A 13,492-nucleotide genomic window follows, 5' to 3' on the forward strand; every position below is an offset into this window, starting at 1 on the left:
AAAGAACTTATCAAATCAATTTGTCAAATAAACTTTAAAGTCACTCTAAATTTGATTTAACAATTTTGATACATATCTGGATTTAAAGTCCAGAGTGGTATGTCCATACCCATATGAGTGTCAGGGATTTATCAAAAAGTTGAAAAGTATCTAATTGAATTGACAATGGAATATATTTTCAACTAATTGTGCTTTAGGAAAACAAACTTTTAGACTAATTTTCCTAATCAAATTGACAAATACAATTTAGGAGTGGTATTGGTTGCCCTAACTTTTACTAAAAATTAATATATACATTGATTTTTAACAATACTTTGTAACTTTTTAAATAAATATCATCCTGTAACTACAAATTATTTTGAATGTAAACTAGAGTATATTACTATGTATAAACATTAAGCACAATAAAATAAAAAATATTAGGATGTAAATAGATACAAAATCTCACTTTTGCTCCTTTAGGTCCAACATCACCAGGAAATCCATCATTACCAATGTCACCCTAAGAAGACAAGTTTATATATTTAAAATTGTTTCCTTGTTAACAAAATTAATTCCTTGACAATTTAAATTAGTAATCTGATGCAGGATAATGATCATAAAACTTAAAATTTGCCTCAGAAGATAAGCTATCAAATAAAGAAAAATGAAGAATATCTTTGACAATTAAAAAAAAGTCAAAAAGTTGTGTGTTACATTTTTAAAATAACAAATCTCTAACCTTCACCCCTGGTTGTCCAGGAAATCCTGGTATCCCTGAAAGACCACGGTCTCCCTATAACAATGTTACTAAATTCATTCATCTTTTCTTTTTTTCTTTTTTTTTTTTGAAAAGAATAAAGATGAAACTTTTAACTTTTTTTTTGAGATTCATGTTCAAATAATATTTTAAAAAATGTTAGATACCTTAGAACCTGTGGGACCTTGTGGTCCTTGAATTCCTGGAACACCTAAGCGTCCCTATAATATAATTAAAGATTTCCTACAAAAAATTTCACAGAAAATTTTGAAAATCCAAAAAAACACTTAAACTCTTGAGAAACTAAATTACTGAGGAACATTGTGGTGCAATGAGTTCATACAATAGCGTAATAATCATCAAAGATATCAAGCTTAACCCTAAAAAATCACATTGATTAAAAAGCAACCTTAGGCCCTATTCTCCCTTCTGGTCCAGGTTGACCCAAGTCACCAGGTATGCCCTGTAATAAAAATACCATAAATGATAATTTAATAGATAAAAATAAAAACATCAGCTTAAAAGAAAAATTATAAAAAAGAAAAAAATTAATATCTAAAATTCATTTTCCCATAACAACAACTAAACTCACTCGATCACCTTTTGGTCCCTTCATTCCTTTTTCACCAGGAACACCATCATTACCCTGTGTAAGTAAAATAATCAAACTTAGCCAACTTCTATGAATGCATAATAACTTTTAAAACTGGTATCATAAACTTTTTAAAGACTATTTTTGTTAAATTGTACTCACAGGATCCCCTTTTACACCAGGCAAACCAACAGGACCAACTTCACCCTTTGATGTAAGAAAAAATGCATACCATTATTTACATTTTTCACAAACAACCACTTAAATGTTTGAAATGTTTTTTGAAAAAAAAAAAACATTCAAAAGCTGAACTTGATAAACTAGTTAACATCTTTTACTTTCTCTATCCTGGTCTGTAAGTTAAGTTGGTTTAAATAACTAACCTTTTTTCCTTCTGCACCTGGATACCCTGTTGCACCAGGAGCACCTGTTAAACCCTAGTAAAATTTCACTGTTTTAATAAAACAATCTTAAAAATGATTGGTGAAATTACAAAAAATTTAGATCAATAGGAGTTTTATGATTTTGAAATGTTTTGTTGATGATTAAAATCCTGCATTCAGCTAACAACATTTGAACTGACTTACAAAATTATTTGGTCATTACATTGTTGATTTTGGAGCAGAGAAGGAAACTGCAAACTATTGCTTCAAGCTCTTCAATGAAGCAATGGTAGAGGTAAAAGCAATATGGCAAAGAGGTATTTGCTATCTACAAAGATAATAAGCCAATATGGTAAAGATGAGGGAGCTGGCTCTGATGGAGTTACCAGCTATGCTAACATATGGGTGTAATCCTCATTACATGAGCTTGCTGGAAAAAGATATTTTAAGTCTGCCATCCTGAAGCGGATTGTGGAAATTTAAAAGTATTTCAAAAATGTCCATTTTTCTGATGGACTGATAAAGGAAAACGAGTAGTGCATGGCATAGTTACTCATTGATATAGATTGGAACTTGCAGGTTACATGCTTAGAAACTTGATTGACAGCATTGGGTTAGATAGCAAAACCAGCAATTTTCTTGGACAAATAAAGTCATTTAGAGCTGCTCTAGACAAATGCAAGTGGAGTCTTGTCATCTCTTTGATGTTGTTCACATCTGGTACTCACTGATAAAGAATGACAATCTAGCCCACCACCATGATGCAATCAAAAAGAGATTTGGAGCAGGTATACAACCCTTTTACTTTCTGGCTTATATGACAAATCACCACAAATTTGATGAGCGGAAAGTATCAATTATCCAGTACATGAGAACTCAGGCTGGTAAAAAAAAACTGAATTTTATAAGTTAATTGTATACATCATTATTGTATATATCTCAAGAACCAAGAAAAACTCCCTAAAAGCATGTTTTCAGATTCTCTACAAACAAGCCTTTCTCCACCCCAATGATGATCAGTCATAAAAGAGAAGTCAGCTCATGCCTATCAGATGAAAAAAAATCCAAGTTCTGTGAATTTTTTGCATTCGTGAACTCCTGTTCAGCCATATCAGCCTTTGTCAGGTTTGTCTGAAAAAAGATCAGGAGCTGGTTGAGCTTAGAAATCAATGAAGCTAGTTAAGTTCTACAATGCTTTCCATAACCCTGACAAATAGGTAAATATTTTAATAAATGAGTATATAGCAAATTAATGGTTAAATAAGTTCTAACTGTACATCATAGTAAATTCTGAATGAAATGAACTATGCAGTAAATATCAACATTAATGTTAAATCAACTAAAGTGTTTATATACTTTTGGTTAACTATGAAATAAAGATGAGTACTCTGGAATGATTTGAAACTCGAAACTTGAAATATGGCTCATTTGTTAAGAAAATACAAGATAAATGTTACACTTTTTTGAAAAATAATGAACAAATACTTTTTGATAAAAATGAATGTATTGAGAAGCTATAGAGTTGACTTATCTGAAAGTAACCTTGTTTTACAATATTAGTTTAATCTAACAAAAAGTGACTTTTAAAGGTTTAAGGGGTTAAAGTAGTTTAATTTTTATAATAAAAAAAACTCAATCGATACCCCTATTTAGTGTGATTCTTGGGTTTTCTAATGCCAACTTTGTTTATGATGACTTAGTTAAAGCAAGAAATTTAAAAAAACAAAAGAAATTATAGAAACATCCATTTAGCAGTAAGCAGAAATCAACTTGAAGATCCCTACTTGTTCTCCTTTGTCCCCTTGAAGCCCTTCTGGACCTGGCAAGCCCTAGAAATAGTTTCAAAATAATGCTGAAAGAAAATGGTCTATTAAGAATAAAAAAAGAAAAAAAAAGAGGCTGTTACAATTGTTGATGAAGAGAAATGAGAGCTTACAGGGGCCCCATCATTTCCAGCAGGACCACTTTGTCCAGGTAACCCTTGATCTCCCTTTTAAAAATATTTAAAATAAATTACTTGAAAAACTATATAATCTTTTAAATTTAAAAAATTGTGCAATGTACTATATACAATATACAATATACCTTATCTCCAGGAAGACCTGGATTTCCTGGTTGACCCCTGAATCCCTGACAAAATAAGTGACCAGTAAAAGTTCAAAAAGAAATTATAAAACTGAAAATAAGAACATTAACAAACTTTTCTTCTTTAGATGACCAACTTTTAAGAGTAGTAAAACAAATTTAAAAATCAAAATATTATAGTTACCCTAGCTCCAGGAATACCAAATAATCCCGGTAGACCTCGCTCACCAACTGGGCCCTAGTTTTAAAAGAGCATTTCAAAATTTTATAATTCAAACATTCAACCTTGAATTTTTTCTATTTAAACTGTTAACAATTTAAAAAAGATAAGTATTTATTTTTAAGATTTTTATTTTGAAATGCTTTATAAAGATAATAAAAAAAAAAAAAAAAAAAATTACCATTGGACCACGCTTTCCAGGTGAACCAGGTTGGCCAGTAAATCCCTATGAATGATTCACAGAATTGCAAGCTATAACCAAATCAAAGATTTGTTGTTATGATGCTGATGATGATGCTGATGATGACAATGATAATGATTTGATGGCAGATGTGGTGGACAGTGAAGTTTATCACAATGATTATGATCTTGATGATAATAATCACATTGATATATGGAACAACTCATAACAAAAAAGTTTAACATTAAACAGTACAAGTATCTTTTTTTTTTTAAAAAAATACAATTATTAACATTTTAGGACAGATGAAATCCCACCTGTAAGCCTCTTGGTCCAATTGGACCTTGCATGCCTGGATCTCCAGCTGCACCCTAATTAAAAAGGACAGAATGTATCTGTGGTTTTTTGCATTCACTATCATCATAAGGGTAAACAAAAGCATAAAAATGTATTTTTTTTTTCTACAAAATTTATTATAAATGAGCAATTTGTCTGCTGCATTAAAAAAGTTGCACTTTGAGACCTATTGGTTGGAACATATTTTTGCATATTTATACATTCTAAAGCATATTTTAGCATAACTTTATCAAGTTAATGATTTTTAACTTATACTATTTTTTAATAACTTTTTACTTTAAAATAATTCTTCTCTAGTATATTAAGAAGTTTCATGATTTTTGTGTATTATTTTCATTTCACCATTGTTTAGTTGTTTGTTGTATAGATTAGGCTTTATTTCTTTACTTTTAGAAAATGTGTTGCTGATTGATATGGATGAGTAATCTAAAACTTTTATTTATGATTTAACTGATTAATCAATTAACCTCTAAATGTTAATGTTATTAATACAAATAAAGCATATATTACTATAGCTATTGAAAGATTGTTACAGAATAAAAGTTATTTTGTGCCTAATATTTTATATTTGAAATAATACCTTCTTTAAAAAAATAAACTCAAAAGTTCAATTGAATTATTAGTTGTTATTTAAATAATATTCATATAGCAAGTTAAAGACATCAAAATAGTTTAAATAAATTTATTTTTATAGAATATCAAACATGAAGCAATCTACTCATGTAAATTGAGAGTGGTAGGAAAATTTTGTTTCGCAATGAATACAATGAATCTGTTTCAGCAAAGAAAATATTTACTGTCAAACAGCACCATAAGAAGTACAAAACATATATTTGTGAAGCCAAGTCTGCAGCAACATCTACACAGAAATAACTAAGATAACTTGCAGAGCATTTGTGTGGCACCTTTGTAACCAAACATACCCCTATATAAAATTAGGAATAAGAATATTATGGATTTTTTAGTAAAGTAAAGGGAGCACAAAACCCATCTTATTAAGCACTGCAGAGCTTGACAAGACTAACCATAATATTGCATGGCTTTTTGACAAGTTTGTCAAGATTTATCAGTGAAGGTTTTGAGAAAGATTCTACTGTATTGTTTATTTCAGATGCTGCACCATGTATAGCAAAAGCAGTATAAGACATTAAAAGATTTTACCCAAAAGCAACACATTTAACTTTCCCAGCTCATGGTTTACAGAGTATGCAAGCAAATATGAAGCGTTTGTCCTAATTTTGATTGACTTATATCAAATATAAAAAAGGTGTTCTTAAAAGCCCCATCAAGATTAGATATTCCTATGGTTGAGTTTTATTTTTTGTTTAAGTTGATATTGAGAAAATAAATGAGTTACTCAAGTATAAATTATAACACACACACACACACACACATATACAACTATGATATAACAAAATGTATAATTTGAGTTGAGTTGCTTTTATGACTATATATTATTAAAACTATATGTAGAATAAATCAATTTTTATTTTTAGTTTTATCAGATTTAAAGAGCACACTAAATATTTTAAGTTGAATAGAATATTTCAATATGCTTGTAAACTTTTATCTTACATAATAATAATGAATTCTACTAAAAATAAAAATATTTTTAGTTAATGAGTTTAATTAAAAATATGTAGGATAAAAGTTGTAACAAAGATGAAAACAAAAAAAAAAAAAAACATATTTAATACCTTTTCACCTGGAGGTCCAGGAGGGCCAATTTCTCCATTATCTCCCTGTAAAATTAATTTTTTACATAAACTACAGCTAATTGTCTTGTTTTGTATTAAAAAGTTTTCAAGATTTAACCAATTTTCTTTACCTAATTTATTTATCAATAATTATGAAGTGAATGTTATGTAATTATTGATTATTGATAAATATAGAAAATGACTGGAATAGTACTAATGGATTAAAAATGTTAAGAAGACATTAAGAAAAACAAACTAAAAACTGTATAAGGAACATTTATTAAAATTTGCTTCATAGAGTTATTATAGTTCATAACAAAAATATTTTATATATAATTTACACTTGGAATCTCAATACCAATACATTTAAATCTCATTTGAATAACTACTCACTTTTTCCCCTTCTGGTCCTGGCTCACCTTGTGGGCCAGGTATCCCTTGTAATCCCTAATAAAAATAGCATTTTTATGTTCTATGTACATATTATTATTTAAGAATAAATGTATACAATACATACCACAATATTTATCATTATAAATAAGTAAAGGAACATTATTTAAAAATCAATTTACTGGTTCCCCTTTTATACCAGGTCTTCCAGGTAAACCAATCATTCCATGAAATCCCTTAAAAAAAATTGTTGTTTCTAAAGATTTAAACAAGTTTTAATATATAATTAAAAAAATAATCAGAAAATAAAAATATTCAGAAAATAAAAACAAGCTAGCACTTATATACCCTTTCACCCATAGGACCTTGCAACCCAATTGGCCCAACAGCTCCTTTCTCTCCCTAAGCAAAAATTTAATCAAAAGAAAATTAAATCTACAAAAAAAACAACTAAAGTACTGAATTAGACTTAAAGTTCTTTCAATTTATGAAAGTTAAATTCAAGGAAAGTTTAAGTAAAAACTTATTTAGTATATGTACCTACTCGTTCTCCTGTTTCTCCTCTTTGTCCAGGGGGGCCTTGCGGACCAATATTTCCCTTAAAAATTTATGGTTTTATGACACTCATTTCTTCATCTAACATATCAAATGTGTTGTACTTTGAATTAAAATGTAAGTTAGTTCCATAAGGTCTGGAACTAACTTACATTTTAATTCAAAATACAACACATTTAGACTTTTGAAAAAGTCTGACCTTTTAAAAGGCAGAGTTTAAAAAAAAGTGAAACTTTATCAAAACTTAAACTATTTTAAAACCCATTAAAAAATTGCCTAAACTACAAAAAAGTTAGTGATTTTCCAACTTTGATTGAACAGTTAAAACTTAATATACTTTTAATCTATGGCTATATAGTAAATGTTTCCCAAGCACATAAGTATCATTTTCACTTTAAATGAGCATATCAACATCGGTGGTATGTAATGTTTCATTTTTTCAAAAAAATATTTTAAAGACATGACCTAATATGAGCACATGTGATTACACTTCTCTGTATACACATTATTTATAAAAGCACTCATACTATGATTTGTAAACATTTTAAAAATTATTTATGAATATTTTTATTTTAATTTAGGTGATTTCCAACATTCTCACTTTTTTAGAAAAAAATCTAAAAAAAACTTACCCTACTACCAGGAAATCCTTGAGCCCCTTTTTCACCATCATGTTCTTTAGGACACTTTAAAACAAAAACAAAAAAATAAACAATTTAAAACAAAAGTTAATGGAAATACAAGATCATCAGTAAAATAAAACTTGATGTTAAGATAATATACAACAATTAGGTTAAAATTTCAGACTAAGTTGATTTTAAAATGGCAAAATTCTTAAATATACCCCAAGAAATCCTTTTTGTAATTCAACTGAATTTTCTTTATCTTCTAACAGTAGAGAGTCAGATAAAATGGACAAATTTAAAGGAGAATTTGAAACATTTTTATCAAGATTTGGTAATCCCAGAGTTAGATTTAAGTTTGAATGACTTTTACCAAGTTCAACATTTATGTTTTCCTACACAAAAACGAAAAAACTATACAGTGAGTAGAAACATTTATATTAATACTTGAATCTTGCCTAAAAATAGAACACACATAAAAAACAACCTTATACTTAAATGCAGAATGAAATCACTAACTCTAAAATCTATTAGTCTAGAATTTGTTTTGATTAGTCTAGATGTTTTTTGTTTAGTGTTTTATGTATGTTTGTTAAGGTTTGTTAAACCTTGTTAAGTGTAAATTATAACAAATGTTTTTCTGACCAAAGGATCTGGCAAGTATGGTGGAATCAATGTCGGCCCACTCTCTATAAATTGAGGCATATCACAGCTTGGCATGATCATGTCACAATAGGAAGATGCAGATATTTTGTCAGAAGAAACTCTCAAATCTTGAAGATAGCCCTGGAAGTATTATATATAGAATTTATGTATCAAATGTTATACTGTATTTGTCTTTAGTAATACAAATATATAATGAGACATAACTATATTTGTATAAAAAAGACAAAAGAACAAAATAAAAGTAGCACAAACTACATACAATAATAAGTTTAAAATATCTAAAATTCTATATTATAATTAATATTTCATATGTTTTTACCTGCATAACAAATATGCTAAAAAATAACATAAAATTTCTGACCTCAAAACCATTTTCTTTATCTTTAGTGTATCCAATTTCTATAGATAATTGATCATTTGACACAATAAGTAATGAAGCAGTCATGTTGAAGCTTCCAATTAATTTACAATCTGAAAAGAACTCCAGTATGGTTTCATCAATAGAAAGGCTAAGTCGATGCCAGGTGTTGTCTTTTAATTCAATATCAAACTCATAGGAGTTGAGTATATTATCATAAAAGTCTATACTTAATGAAGTTCCAATTTTTAAACCAATCCATTTGTCAGAGTATATAAAACGCAGAAGGTAAAACTCATTTGTAAGTGATTCTGCAAGTTTAACTGTAGCAAGAAATGAAATTTGATTTGTTGAAAAGTGCTCTACCAAAATTTGTGACGCACTAAATGGTTTTAATGTCATCAAGGAAATATCTCCTAAAGATTTTCCATTTGATGGTCTATCAGGACAAAATCCTTGGATTGTTTTGAAGTAACTATTGCGATTAGATAAATGAAAAGTCTTGATAATATCAATAGAGCCTGAAGTAACAAATAAATATATTTGCTTAACCAAATTTAAGTAATCTGCTACTTTGAAAAGAATTTTATATTCAGAAATAGTTGTAACAACAGCAACTGGAACAAAGACGTCCACATTATTATAGTTAGTTTTCGTTACTAAGACTAAGAAATCTGAGACTAAGAAATCTGATCAGACAATCAATTTACCGAATTCTATAATTCATTAATTAAAAAAGAGCTAAAGTTACTTTTCTCGAAACCTTTAACTAAAAAAAATAACACATTTTTAATATAAAAAAATAGTCAACGGTGGACTTCCATTTTGAATTTCGAATAGAAAGGAACATTCGAATTTAGAAAAGAACTTTTATCGACTTTGTTTAAAAAATTAATATTTACATGAACTGACCAAAGTCGTTTTACTCATTAAGTTTGCAAATTATTTTTTTAAGGTAGATGTTTTTTTACATGTTGCTTTAAATTTGACATTCCAAAAAATAAAATCGTGAGCCAAAATGGCTATATTATTTCAATATTTTGATTGGATTCATCTCTAATACTTTTCGATAGAAAAATATTGGCGTAAAAATTCCTTAAAGTTTGCTTTTGTTTAAATATGGCTTGGTCTCAAGTTTCTTCATTACGGTAATTTTGTAAAGTAAAAGTATCAAAAAAAAAAAAAAAAAAAAAAAAAAAAAAAGTTTTGTTACGCTAATTTTAATTAAAAGTTATCCAATGGTCGAGAATGAAAAAAGGACAATTCTACTACTGTGCTAAGTAAATTACGTAACATGTTTAGATATTTAGTTGAACTAAATTGGGACCATCTATAACATTGAGAAACTACAAAGTATTTTAAATGTTAAGAAAAACCAAGGTAGCGCTTTGTTCAAACAACTGTGGGAATATCCTGTTATATTTTTACATCCTGTATAACTTAGAGAGGAAGTGTAAACTGTTTAGATAAAGAAAAGATACTGTCTGACGCTTAAGTAAATACTTTTTTTAATTATGACGTTGATTAATAGACTACTAATCTGACAAAGTAATTTTTTAAAAGTTGAATATTAAAAACTTATTTCAATTAAATTAAAAGAATTGTTAACAAAAAAGATAGTTGTAGCAGTGAAAGATCAATATCTTTATTCAAAATAAAACATAGACCGATTTTACAATAGACCAGTATCTCAGAATTTATGACTTAAAAACATTTTTGCGATAACTCGCCAATTTATATTGTAATAGAAATTAGAGCTCCTAATATTTCAATAAATAACCCTAAAGGTTACCTCGCAAAACACTGTTGACATCTCGCGCCCAATAAATGCACAATAAAACTGCAATCAGATGTATTTGATAATTAGATTGATTTTGGATACCACGTATTACCATGTTACAAAACAATATTGCGACTAGCGTCTATACAGAATTTAGATTCTTTATGAAATGGCGCTGAGTGACATGTTCTCTGAATGTTTTTATACAAAATATTCGTAGAATTTTTTAATGCCACCACTTAGCCAGGTTGAATTAAAAACATGTCCTAAGAATTTTCTACTTGTTTGTTTTATGATTTGAAATAGTTTGTAAATTACGGAACGCTTGGGTATTGATTTTTGCAAAGTAATCCAACGATATCTAAACAACGAAAACTAAAGCGGCTTTGTTTTTATTAGGAAAATGACATGGCGTTGCATATGTTCATATCCGTTTTTTTTCTTCATGACTTAGCGACGCTTCATTGTTTAACATCACGGATATGTTTTTGGCTTTCCGTAATAAGCTAATTGTAATGTCTATCGCAAATATAAATGGTGTGGTATAAATACGCACTCTATGTTAAAAAGTGAAAAAGACTGATAGTATTTCAAAAACGCACAAAACAAACAACCATAAAGATTTCTTAATGTAACCTTTTGTAACTTCTTCGAGTCCAAAGTAATTACGTAAAAATAACTCAAACCTTCATTTGTGTTAAATAAAACTGCTCGTTGTTTTAAATGCTTCGAATCAATTTATCAAAATATGACTATATCGAAGATATTCGAAGAGAAAAATCCTAATTTAACAACAATATCTGAAACAAGAGATTTATAGAAACAGCTTTTTTAAAAACAAAACTGTACTAAGAAAGAACTGTACTATTCTAATACAATACCAACACTACGATTTTAAACTGAAAAATTGTAAAAATTTCTTTATGATTACGAAAAGTGAGCAAAAAGGTAACATTATTACAGCAAAGTGGAAACTACAACTATCGTAGCGAATTTAGTCTTTATTTCATTTTCATTATTGAATTTAATGTAATACTTCAAGAGCACTTATCTCAATATGTAAGTCAACGTCATTTAATGTTAAATGGCCCAATATATGAAAAGATTTCAAATTTCATGCCTGAAGAATGTAAAAAATTTTGAACTCTTGTTCAGAAATATAGTTAGAATTTGATGTAAATATAAAACCACTATAAAAAAATAATAAGAAAAAATAAATAAGTAAGCGAGACAAACGTTCGTTAGTAACGCATTCTTGTTTATTGTAAGTTCACAAATTCGATAGTTTTTTCAAATTACCCATTCCATAAGATAAATAGGTTGTTGGTAAAAAGTATATTTCGGTCGAAAACAAGTAAAATATTTCCCTGAAATAAGGCTCAAATAAATCAGTGCCTGCTTGTAAGTAAGAAGCGCTCTAACTTGGGCATGAAAATATTCAAAAGCACCCAACTTCGAATCAAGCATTTCATGCACCAGATGAGTACAAGAACTACTTTTCAACAGCATGTAATCTATGCTTTATCTTTTTAAGTTCAGACTGAAAGTCTTCAATTAAACTTAATACCAATGCACTTCTTTAGAACGTCAAGTCCTTTTAGTTTACGATTCATTTTAAAAGGTCGGACTTACTGCTGCTGGCCTTGAACAATAGAATAACATTACAACTGTAAACAAGTATGAGGTCTTGATTGACTGATTGGTTTAATATTTTTCGACTTTATTATCGTTAAACATTTTCAGCAAATTGTTCGCAGCCATATTTGGTGTCATTAATTCGTCCTCGACATACATTTCATAGTTTTTAATTAGTTTAAGAAATTGCTGGTTTTTTGTAAAAGTCCCTAAAATATTTTCTCTCAAAATTCTCCACATCCAAGCCTTATTTTGCTGTTTCCGCTTTAAGTAGAATAAATTTTTCAAAAGCATTAACTCTTTAAATTCAAGCATGTTGCTCCATACTTTATCAAAGCCTTCATCAAATAACGATGAAACAGGATAAACGCTTGGATGCCAAATATCAGTGGATCGCCTAAGTAACTTAAGAGCACTGGCATACTCGCTCTGAATCCTCCTTGCGGCAGGAAGAAGATCACCGTCTGCTTTGTTCACTAAAACTAAATCCACCATTTCTACAATTCCTTTTTTAATTCCTTGCAACTCGTCACCAGAAGCAGGAGGTATAACCAATACAAACATGTCAACCATATCGCTTACAGCAACTTCTGATTGACCTATACCAACTGTTTCTACAAGGATAATGTCGTAACCTGCAGCTTCACATAAAATAATTGCTTCGTTGGTTTTTTTTGCTACTCCACCAAGTGTTCCTGCAGTTGGAGATGGACGAATATAAGCATTTGGGTCATGTGAGAGCGTAACCATCCTAGTACGATCACCTAGTAAAGATCCACCAGTTTTAACTGACGATGGATCAATAGCAAGAACGGCTACTTTATGACCTTCACGTGTTAACCTTTTACCGAATGTTTCGATTAGTGAACTTTTACCAGCTCCTGGTGCTCCTGTGAGTCCAATTCTGAAAGTTGATTTACCAGCTGTTTCATGGCGAACTTTAAGGTAAGAAAGAGCTTTCGAAAGCAGTGTATCTGCTTGACATTTATGAGAATCTTTTGTAGACTCGATTAACGTTATTGTAGTAGCGAGCGTAGCTCTATTACCACTAACAAGTTGCTCAAATAACTCGTCAACTGTTTTTAACGATATTTTACTTTCTGAACTATATGCCATGTTAGGTTTTAATTTTCCGAAAAGATAGGAAGGCGAAATTACAGTCCTTCTTAGAAGTGACATTATAATCATTTGTTTGCAATTAACCTGGAAAAGAAAGCAGTTTTTACAATTT

General features: G+C 29.1%; 3 protein-coding genes across 11 annotated transcripts in view; all 3 read right to left on the minus strand.

Moving 5' to 3' along the window:
* LOC149877743 (uncharacterized) overlaps positions 1-13,492 on the minus strand; it is a 392,865-nt gene that overhangs the window by 286,485 nt on the left and 92,888 nt on the right. The window lies entirely within an intron of this gene.
* Positions 1-13,492, minus strand: part of LOC145181722 (uncharacterized) — a 96,011-nt gene that overhangs the window by 17,741 nt on the left and 64,778 nt on the right. For 2 of the 9 annotated variants that reach the window (XR_016447756.1, XM_090073476.1), the window contains exons 2-23: positions 8,850-9,367; positions 8,468-8,608; positions 8,044-8,217; positions 7,832-7,885; positions 7,185-7,242; positions 6,993-7,046; positions 6,827-6,880; positions 6,648-6,701; positions 6,255-6,299; positions 4,518-4,571; positions 4,201-4,245; positions 3,984-4,037; positions 3,800-3,844; positions 3,651-3,704; positions 3,499-3,543; positions 1,715-1,768; positions 1,494-1,538; positions 1,332-1,385; positions 1,149-1,202; positions 907-960; positions 722-775; positions 449-502 (exon numbers count right to left, since the gene is read on the minus strand). Coding sequence is in view for 6 of the 9 variants with exons in the window: in XM_090073476.1 (XP_089929602.1) it covers positions 449-502; positions 722-775; positions 907-960; positions 1,149-1,202; positions 1,332-1,385; positions 1,494-1,538; positions 1,715-1,768; positions 3,499-3,543; positions 3,651-3,704; positions 3,800-3,844; positions 3,984-4,037; positions 4,201-4,245; positions 4,518-4,571; positions 6,255-6,299; positions 6,648-6,701; positions 6,827-6,880; positions 6,993-7,004 (831 nt within the window). In the remaining 3 variants the exon portion in view is untranslated. Of the gene's footprint in view, positions 1-448; positions 503-721; positions 776-906; positions 961-1,148; positions 1,203-1,331; positions 1,386-1,493; positions 1,539-1,714; positions 1,769-3,498; positions 3,544-3,650; positions 3,705-3,799; positions 3,845-3,983; positions 4,038-4,200; positions 4,272-4,517; positions 4,572-6,254; positions 6,300-6,647; positions 6,702-6,826; positions 6,881-6,992; positions 7,047-7,184; positions 7,243-7,831; positions 7,886-8,043; positions 8,218-8,467; positions 8,609-8,849; positions 9,368-10,638; positions 10,928-11,312; positions 12,330-13,492 lie in introns of those variants that run through there. The other 7 variants (XR_016447754.1, XR_016447755.1, XM_090073474.1 and 4 more) reach the window with 7 other exon arrangements.
* Positions 12,331-13,377, minus strand: LOC149877772 (methylmalonic aciduria type A protein, mitochondrial-like). Its single transcript, XM_090073605.1, has one exon. It carries the CDS (start codon positions 13,375-13,377, stop codon positions 12,331-12,333), a length of 1,047 nt encoding a protein of 348 aa, XP_089929731.1.

Source organism: Hydra viridissima, unplaced genomic scaffold, assembly GCF_058129835.1.
Source record: "Hydra viridissima isolate aposymbiotic clone 2 unplaced genomic scaffold, HvirCarnegie_v1 scaffold_16, whole genome shotgun sequence".
Taxonomy (NCBI): Eukaryota; Metazoa; Cnidaria; class Hydrozoa; order Anthoathecata; family Hydridae; genus Hydra; species Hydra viridissima.